Source organism: Gobius niger (genome assembly GCF_951799975.1).
Source record: "Gobius niger genome assembly, chromosome: 18".
NCBI lineage: Eukaryota > Metazoa > Chordata > Actinopteri > Gobiiformes > Gobiidae > Gobius > Gobius niger.
Window position 1 is genome coordinate 16772848 of NC_136869.1, and position 10085 is coordinate 16782932.

Below are 10085 nucleotides of genomic sequence, written 5' to 3' on the forward strand. Positions count from 1 at the left end.
AGCCTTGTAATTAACTTAATGCTCCTAATTTTTTGCCCATGTGACTTAAGAACGCAAAGTGGACATAATTTTGGTATTCTTTATTAAAATACTGCTGTACACACAAATATTGCAAAATCTGAGACAATGAACACAAAGGGTCTTAAAACGTACTAAAGATGGTGATTGTAGTCGTGTGATGTGGGAAGAAGGTCATCAACATTATCGGAGTGTGTTAAGACGCGGAGCTGATATGAACTGACACGGTGTCGCACAGAAAAAAGTGTCTTTGAGGGTCTCTACAGCACCACATTCACCAAAGATGTTCGACGTCTGTTCATTTCACTAAAAAGGTTTTAAGTAGAACATGATCGAATACGGGAAATGTTGCCCCTAAGAACAAGATGGCCTACAATCCATGGACACCGAAGATCATTATTCCTATGACAATGTGGTTGATGTGCACAGCTCAAGAAAATCTAATAGAACAGTTTAAAAAGGTTTACTTTTGTAGAATAGTCACTGTGCTTAAGGGCAACATAAGAACTGTCCAGCATGATCTTCAAAAACGCCATGACTGAAGACTTCCCGCCCACACCACTGTAGCCATCTCTGACTAGGCCAAGGGCGACCAATGACAGCCAAAACACATTCAGTCACTGTGCCCCTCCAGCTTTTGTCATCCTGAGAGAAATCCATTACAAGTGAACTCGTCTCCAGCAGAGTTTGTTTTTCATGATCATAAAAATACAAATAAAAAAAAAAATCTGCCTGTGTCCCCTGCCCTCAATTCATTCCCCCCTCGAAACCCCAAACTAGCCCGCGAGGAATTGGTCCACACGTGAAATACAGTTCGACTGAGGCAGAAGAAATGGCACTCCCGAACAATTCATAAAGCATCTCAAAAGCAGAGGAAATCAAAGCCATGGTGGAAAGCGAGGTTTGGATCGAGGTATGGACAGCAGTGGGTTGGGAGGCCAGGATGAGGAGGACAAAATGAGGACATTCCATAAAGAGGCAGCTGCGGCTCTACCTCAACTAAAGCCCCGTCCACACGCCATACCCAAGTGCTGGACATTTTCTCTCCCCCCCCCCCGAGCAGTCATTGAATTGTCCTATAATTCATAGTGGTTGCTACATACGTAACAAACACCTGGAAACTGCGCAAAGAGAAGACACCCCATCTTCAGTGCAGGGCCACATTACCACCCCCCACATCTCCATCCTGAAACCATGTCCTTGAATCACAAGAGACCCACTTTCCACCCACCCAAGTGGTTTGTCCTTTTGAAGGGAACCATCAGTCAGGGCGAAGATGGGCTGCGTCAATGACAACAAAAATGCCTCAAGTGATGCGTCCTCTTTCCTAGTGCGTCAGAATGAAGGGGTGTCTCCAGTTGGAAGAGGTGCAGTCAAAAGAAAGTCCGCTTTAGTGATAGTTTGTATGAGACTTTCTTTCTGTACATCCTGTAGGCCACTCACACATTCAAAAAAAACAACCTAAAATCTTAGTGCATCCTCCGCAGAAAAAATAACCCCAACAGTAGAATTTAAAAATAAAAGCAGGAAAATTTTCAAACCGTGTGGCTTGATTTTTGTTTGTTCCCCAAATCTAAAAAAATGTCTTGTCACAGCTTCTGTATGTCCTTTCTTTTTTCAGTTTTAAGCTGTGGGATTTATGAATAAAATAAAAAAATACACTTTAGAAAAGCCTTCCTGGTGGCTAGGGTCAGTGTATGTGACTGAGTCCATGAAGCTCTGTCCCGCTGCCTTTGCCAAGCTGATGTCACTCCACTGGCTGCTCCTCCTGCTCTAGTGCAATAGTGTGCTCCTGGGACATCCCAGAACCAGGGGGCTACAGAGAGCCAGAGGCGGAAGCCTGCAGCTCTTGGAAGGTACTCTCAAAGCAGCGCTTCAGATCAGAGTAGGTCACCACCAGGACACTCTTTTCATCACGGGACACCAGGCTGATTTTGTCAGGAACACCAGCGTCCAGCTGAGAGAGAACAACACAGTACATTGTTTTATTACAGGCTTCATGCTGAAGTCAAGGGCTGGGCGATTCGGCCAAAAAGTCTCAATTATAATAATAACGCATGAGGCTTCTGCACTTTGCAGGAGTCAGGTTGATTCGATTTAGACCTGATACACAACCCACTTACATAATAGATGGTTGTTCATTTTTGTCCATATTTATTTAGTTTTAAATATGCCTTGTCTGCTCTTAAAAGTTAAAGTTCACAATAATTGGAGTTTTCAAAAGCTTCTTACTTTTATCCTCACACCTCGAGCGCTGCTTTGATTGACAGCTGTCTCCATGGAGACACACACAAAGGAAAAGGGAGCGGAGTTAAGCATGCTGCTGCCTCTGCTCCAAGTGAGGGGAAAGGAGCCGAGGATCAGAACGAGGAAAACCAGACTCCGTTTTATAGCAGAAGAAAACCCCATGGGGCATTCCAAAAACAAGTAGAGTTACTTTACTCAAGTAAAGTAGTACGAATCGCATACAAGTCGCTGGGTTCTCCTCTGGTGTTAAGCTGCTAAATTGGCTGCAGGCCCATATCAGGTGGACATAGTGTCGGACTCAATTTTACGATTTAGCCATTTTCCACATCGTCTGTTTTCAAAATAATTTATTTATTCATCACCCAGCCCTACTGGGGTCTAAAGAAATATTGAAAAATTGTTTATGCCATGAAATTAGAGGGGTCCAGTGATTTTGCCCTCTTCCTACTAAGTAACCTTTTGGCATGCACGTACATAAAAGTGAACTTACTTTGTTGAGGCAGGAGACAATGTGGCTGAGGTCTATCCAGGGCGTCCCGGCTTCCGTAACTTGGTGAAAAAGATGATCTCGGAAAAGTTTCAACAGATAACGGTCCCCTGTCTCTGACCAACTGGGGTCTTTCTGAAACCTGACATTTGACACCAGAGTCAGATCAAGGGTAAACACAGTTGTATGAACTTGAATCAGTCACTTACTCTGGTCTCTCGTTGATGGTGCCCAGCTTAGCTAGCAAACGGAACAGGCGGCCATTTTGAACTTCCTGAAAACAAAATAATGTAATAGTTATAGATGGGAATAGTTCCAATTTGATCTGACATGGAAAAAAACACAACAGGAATAGATATAGGAAGAAATTCCAGCACAAGGTTGTTGGATTGAAAATGCCCATGATGTTCCCTGAAGTCACTGCATCGGTTGTTGGTAAATAGTTTACATCTCACCTTTTCTTTTGGATGATAAACTTACTCCTGTCCCTTACTTCTCTTCTCTTTGTTTCACTATGCTTTCTGCATTGATGGACAAAGTTCAGAATTACACAAAATCTCACTTTAGCTCTTAATATTAAGCCAAAATTATTGCTTTACTTCTCTGGATCCTCCTTCGTGCATTTAAGGTTTTTGAACCAAAAATGACTCAAATGAAGGGATTTGTCTGACCACCCCTCAGTATTTAGTTCAGCACTAAAGTGCATAGGGCCTACTTCTACAATGCTAAACTTCATTTTAGGCAATGGTACAGTACAAACATTTTAGTATTTCGATACAGAAACTTTTACCCCCCTGCAGGTTACTTTTGTGGCTTTTTTCAGTAGTGCAAAGCCAAAAATATAAACAGCCAAGAGGCTTCACCAGTGGCATAAAAAGGAAGTTGAGGTTTCAACATGAAGTGCAGGTTGAGGTTTTGCACACTGTGCACGCATGCTATGGCTAATTTTTGGCCCTAACTGCAAAGATACACAGATAAAGAAATGCTTGAATTCAAAAGCTCCAACATGCCCATTACATGATGTGCCACACTGTACAGGCACTTTGTGAGGAGCATACACAGTGTCATCAAAAGCACCTTTGCAAGGTCCTCCTCAATGACATCATTTCTCATCTGGGATGCATCCAGCTGAGTGTAGAACCGAGCTCCAATCATTGGCATAATATCATTGACACTGCGCAGACGGGACTGTTCAGTCAACAGGTACCTGCACATGGACAAAAAACAAAAAGAAAACATTGAAAATTATACTAATTACCTAGCCTGGCTAACACCAGACTAAAATCACAAGTGATATTTAGTCTGGGGACCACCAATTCATTTTCTCGTAGGAGAGGTGTGGTTTACGATCGTCCATACTCGTTTATTGGGCGATACGAAAAAAGAAAAAAAAAAGTCTGTCATGCGTCTGCACGTAGCCATGGCCAATCGTATCATCGTATGAGATGACGTGTGACGTACCCGCTGTAAATTTTTTAGCAAAATTATTTAGAACAAGGTCTAAAGCTTGATCAAAAAATACCATCGTGTCTGCTGCTGTCATGTTGGATCCGTAAATAAACTTTTTTTTTTTTTAATCCGTAAATAAACTACAAGCTTCTGTATATCGAAGAGCGCGTCATCATCTTGCCGTCCCTCCTCGCTCTGTGATTGGTTCCCAAATCCACCGGAAAATTTGGGCCATGGTCCCCAGGCTGTTGTGCAGTTCGAAATAATTCGAGCGCACACAGCAGCACGGCGTTAGCCAGGTTACTAATTACCCCTAACAGTTGTAAAAGTGTTGCATTGAGTAAAAAAAAAAAAAAAAAAGACAAAATAATAATAATGTGGACAAAATAAAGATGTCCATTTAAAGGTTTTTCTCTTACAGAATAAGATTCTTGAGGTCTGAGGAATAGTTGATGGACACAAGCTCCATGGCTTTCTGCAGGTTCTCTCTTTGAATGCCAGCCAGCGTGTTACAGGCCAGTGCCAGCACCACCTTGCCCAGAGAGACCAGGTCTGCTTGCTACCAGAAGTAAAAGGAAAACAATCAATAGGTTTTTATTACAACTCAGTGAGTGATAAGTGCATTTCATATATTCTTAGGGTCTAAGTGAATAACAGTACCTGGTATTGGGGCATTAGGGCAAGATGATTGGTCTGACTGTTGTCAAATGTTAAGACGTCAAACACTCCAACGCAATTCACCCGTAACCTGACCAGAAGAGACCATTATTATCACATCGTTGTTTGTGGGTGGATTGTGAAAAAAGGGAAGGCTCTAATCTTCCCCTTTTATACATTTACGGTCAACAGTCAGAACTACACCTCCTAAACAGGGAATCGAAACACACTGAATGAGAGAGATTAGAAAGTGAGGTGAGTACCTTGTCTTGCCGGTTATTAAAATCTTGCTGGGGTCCATAACACGACAAGCCAAACCAGCAGTGTGGATGGTTCTGAGGGCAGAGCTGAGCTGGACGATGTAGGCCCAGATTAAAGACTCTGGTAATAAACCCGCATGCTGCCGAGGAGGAGGCGGCTCATGTTGCCCTGTACAAGCACACGTGTTAAACAACTACATTTAAGATGAAAATTTAGATTTACTGCAGTAAGATTTATTATAATAAAGCACACGACTTAAGATACTAAAAAACTGTGGGCATTTTGGTGTCAAACTCAGTCTCACACTATGAATGCGATGACCGGGGATTTTGAGATGTATAGTACATCTATGAAAAGTACAGTTTAAAATGAAGAAAATAACAAGGAAAAAAGACCAGTGCTGACATGGTATTGATCCTCTGAGTGAAATCCTGTGTGTTGGCCACAACTGCACCTGGCCTGGGATCAGTTTCAGCCACAGTTTCCTCCAGACCTATACATATGGTTTCGCCAAACCAACTGTCACAACACCTCCAAAACTGAACCTGAGCTTTTGTTTTCAATTTTACTTTATGTGGAAATGTAAAGTTAGGGCACAGAAGTATTCAATTGCTTTTTTACTCTTGCCATTGGAAATGTGTGCATCCAATATAAACGTATTGCATCTTTAAACTGGCACTGCTCACCCCACTTCCTTTTCGTGAAGTAGGAGTCTGCAGTTGGGTCATTGAAGTGCCTGCTGTACATGGTCTCTGCGCCCGCATGGAAATCATAGGAGAACACCAACGCTGGAGGAAAACATCACACAGACCAATTACATCTTGAAAAGCTAACCCTGAGTAGCAGGGAGCAGTGATTCTCAAACCAAGTGCCACCAGGACTAGACAAAGACTAAATCTGGGGTCGAAACGGGACTAAAATACACAATCCCTTTAGACATGATGTTAGAGCAGAACTGACGCAAACAATAAAACAAGTATTTAATTTTAGTCATATTGGATGAAGAGAAAAGTCTAAAACATGTGGTGTTTATTGATAATTCACAAAGTAGTTAAATCTTACAGTGGTCTCCAAAAGCCTTTGTTGTGAAAACTTCCCGCAGAGTCACAGAGTTTGAATGCTGGATTTTCTTCCACATGTCGACCAGCATCATGCACTTTGTGTTAACAAGACGGAAACCTGAAACAATACAATACCATGAGCATTTTGTTGGTTGTATATATAAAACACAATAGCACATTTTACCCTGTATTCTCCTCAAACAGTAAGGGAGGTCATCCTTGCTGTTGACTGCTTTGTAGCAGGAGGTGATGTAGCTGAAGTTGCTGGTCTTCTGCATGCGGTTTGGAGGTGGGAGAGGCTCTAGTGGAAAAAGGCTGTGGTAGCTGTCCACCTCAGATGGTACGTCTGCAAAACACAGGCCACACAGACAGTTTCAGTATGAGAAGAGTGTATTTAAAAACATATGCATAACAATCAATGCATTTTTTTGCAGCTGGACATACCAGGATTCTCCGAGTGGTCAATCTGTGCCATTGTTATCAAATGTCTATTTATCAGCTCCTATTGAAGAGATAATGGCATCAGAGTTATTCTATACAACTCAATTATACAACTTTAAAGGCAAAAGAATACCTGTCGAAGTTCATCAGCCATGAAGAAGGATGGGGCATTGGCTTTAGGCTGCATGTAAGCCACGTGGGGTGCAGTTGGGGGGTAGATATGGTAGGAGGGAAACACCTGCAGCGAAAGCATAAAATTACTCAACTTTAAGAAATCAAAGCCCGTTTCAAAAGACACACAAATACAAAACATCATAACACACTTTGAAAATAATGAAACATGCCTGGACAAACAAAACAGTACATTAGTTTTGTTCTCAAGCCCATGGAACAAATTCATGGTCTCGATACAACAACATACAGTTACAGTGATCATAAACACTTTCACAAAACGTACCATGCCGGACATTGGCGCTGGTGTGTTGTCTGTATAGAAGTAGGTTGTTCCTCCAACCGTTTCTTTCTGAATGACATGAGAACCCGGGTCCGTACCAGAGGTGGGCACCATGTAGTTGGCAGGGTTTGGTGTGTGACTGCGTCGGCGAGGAGCAGGAGAGGTGTGTGGTGTGATTTTGGGCGAGTGGAGAGGAGAGGAACCCGCAGATAAAGACATTCCTAAAATGAAACCATAATGGAGCTTAATAATGAGATGCTCAATATAAAACAAACTGTAAAGCCATTAAGCCGTTACAGACTCCAAAGGGATTTACCCTCAACTCATCTGCATCAGCGTAATCTTTTCGATACTTATTCTTAAAGGTGAGCTGTAAACTATAACTAGTGACAGGGGTGAAACAGGGTGACCCTCACACTCCGCTTCTTATACCTAACAGTTCATACATATCCAATAGCTACCAATCTGGGTTATCAGAGCTCTTCTAAATGGTAAAAGAAAATCTGCAATATTTCAGTTAACCCAAAGTACTTCTTCTCACCTGGTGCTAGTGCAGCAGTTGTAGAGCTGCTCAGGACAGGATGAGGGAACATAGTGGAGGGAAAGGCTGGGACAGTAGACTGAGCCATAGTAGACTGAGCCATAGTAGTCATACGCGGCGTACCCTTAGGAATAAACTCACTTGCTGTCGGGTTAGGAGTCTGAAGACAAAGCAAACAATCATTTAGTTTGTCAGAAATCTTACTAGACAAAAGAGGCAGTAACGCAAGGTAAAAGTGCACACATACCTTCCTCCTTTGCGAAATGCTAAGAGCACCAAAATCACTGAACAGTGATGACGTTGGGGAGTTTACTGCATCTGTAGTATTACAGTAATTAATATAATACTTAATAAACTTTGTGCCAAATCAAACACTGTGAATGTCCTACCATGACTGCTGTGGCTAAAGTTCTTGGCACCATCATTAAGGAGACTGGGAGAACTGCTGCTGGTAGTCATGCGCTACACAAAACAGATCACATGTGATTGTTCTTTAAACTGGTAAATAGTTTTAATACTTTTGCCACCTATGGAGTAAGACTAAAGAAAAGAAAAAATAATGTAATACCTGCATCATAGAATACTTTGACTCTGCTGGACTTCCAAAACCATTTACCCCAATGAAGCTGCTGCTGAAATAGGAGTTTGTGAGATTGGCGTCACTCAGGTTTGCTCCCTCCATCCCTGGGACTAAGCATCATGGGGGAAAAAACAAGATAAATAAACAACAATTAAGACAATATTAGTATATCAAAAGCAATCGGATATCACAGACAGGGGATAGTCAAGATTTTAAGAGGGTATATAGCAGAAATTATATTTTATCACGTTTCACTCAACGTTGCTTGCTTGAAAGTTTACCTTACAGTTTTGTTACAGAAAACATAAAATATAAATAAATTGCAAGCTGTTGCTAATGCTAACGAGCACAAGCTACATGAGCTAATGAACAGTGTCCCAGCTTTCCTGCCATATGCACTGAGCTCGCATGTAAACTTTTGCACAGGTGTGTTGTTAGTGTCGACTAAACGCTTCAACATGCATGCACTGTAGCGCGCAGGCGGTTATTTGAAGACGCATGGGAGGTACACAGAGGGTTAACCCACATTGTTTGGGTTGTAGGCCTTGGTGAATCCCCGAGCTCGATTTTGACAATGCCCCACAAGGCCCATGATAAAGTTCCCGTCAGCCCCCCAACAAAGGGCCGTGTTTGATACATAGAGTGAGCGACTCACTTTGTAACAGCTGCCCTTCCATTGACGCTCCAGCGGGCCCAAGGTTTTCACTCTTTTTCGTCCCAGCTCCGGCGCTGGGGCCAGTGGCCGCAGATCCACTGAGAGAGTATCCCGCGGGCGTTGCACCTCCACCGGTCATGGCCAGCGGGACGGGGCTGCCACCGCCGTGCAGTGGTAGGCTTGCCATGGACGGATCCTCGTGCAGGAACTGGCACTCGTCTCCATAAAAGCAAGTTTTGTCTTTTGCATAATATCTGCAAAACTTCACCTTTACGGTGGGAATCCCGGGACCTCCGAGCGGAGCGGAGGCTGGGAGTCCACTGTTCATGGCACCGCTGCTGCCGCCGCTGCCGCCGGAAGATACTCAAACATAGAGACGAACGGAGCTAACAGCTACCAGCTAGCATGCAAACTGTCCCCTCAAAACACAAGTTAGTAGAAATCCAGCCCCCAACAACACCGAGGACCCAACAGGACTCACGTTATGAGGCTACCGTACATCTTTATTTCGGAATGGTTACATGAAATCATGAAAATCCCGCTCTTCGCTGTTTTCGGAGTCCATGCAGCTACCTCTGCAAAGTAACGCTAGCCTGTTGTTGTTTTGCTCATGTCTGCTTTGCTAGAGCGAGGCTGTGCATTATGGGTACTCTGTGACTGCAGCCAGTTCAACTGGAAGCGTGCTCACTAATGTTGAGAAGAGCAAATAACTTCTTAAGCAATAATAACCACAGTTTTACCACGTTAACATAAATAAGATTAGTTGAGAATCTATAATTTCAGAATTTACAGTTTTTAAGCACATATTTATTATTAGTAGTGTAAACTAAATATGAAATAAGTTCATAAAACTGCAAAGAATGAGACATGTGATAATACAAATTAGACCAAAAAAGTAAAATGTTTCCCATATATAGTAAGTGACTTGGTTGATACGTCATATAAAGGTTCCTCTTTTAGAAGGTGAACCACAGACATTTACCAAATACTCACAGACACAGCTGGAGGTGACATGTCACAGTAACTTCGCTATATGAAGCTATGAACTATGACTGCAGGTAAGTCAATCCATAACTATGTATTCTTTACAAGAGCACTTGTTATGATATGGACATAACTTGCTTTAATACAATTAGATTATTAATTTAGATTATTTTAATGAATTAAATATGTAATGTTTGTTCAAAGGAGTCTTCTTGCTGTTGGCCGCAGGAGTGTTTTGTGTCAGTTCGGC

General features: G+C 42.4%; 1 protein-coding gene across 2 annotated transcripts; it reads right to left on the reverse strand.

Annotated features, from left to right (window-relative positions):
- Positions 1-65: 65 nt before the first annotated feature.
- Positions 66-9488, reverse strand: pan3 (poly(A) specific ribonuclease subunit PAN3). 2 transcript variants are annotated; one of them, XM_079576609.1, is made up of 18 exons: positions 8852-9488; positions 8185-8306; positions 8006-8078; positions 7864-7934; positions 7617-7776; positions 7079-7296; positions 6755-6859; positions 6625-6682; positions 6365-6526; positions 6182-6298; positions 5806-5907; positions 5122-5287; positions 4862-4949; positions 4621-4760; positions 3830-3959; positions 2962-3026; positions 2756-2894; positions 66-1975 (listed from the first exon to the last, which is right to left on the reverse strand). In XM_079576609.1, the coding sequence occupies exons 1-18, from the start codon at positions 9177-9179 to the stop codon at positions 1835-1837; spliced, it is 2385 nt and encodes a 794-aa protein (XP_079432735.1). In that variant the 5' UTR covers positions 9180-9488; the 3' UTR covers positions 66-1834. The 2 variants fall into 2 exon arrangements, with proteins under 2 accessions (XP_079432735.1, XP_079432734.1); XM_079576608.1 differs by having other exon boundaries at positions 7617-7934.
- Between the last annotated feature and the right edge of the window lie 597 nt (positions 9489-10085).

Excerpts from the sequence above, each read along its gene's own strand:
- pan3 (XM_079576608.1), bottom strand. The coding sequence starts at position 9,179 with ATGAACAGTGGACTCCCAGCCTCCGCTCCGCTCGGAGGTCCCGGGATT. Across the intron at positions 8,307-8,851 it reads GGAAGGGCAGCTGTTACAAA|TCCCAGGGATGGAGGGAGCA; the intron begins GTGAGTCGCTCA and ends CATGATGCTTAG. Across the intron at positions 8,079-8,184 it reads CAAAGTATTCTATGATGCAG|CGCATGACTACCAGCAGCAG; the intron begins GTATTACATTAT and ends TGTTTTGTGTAG.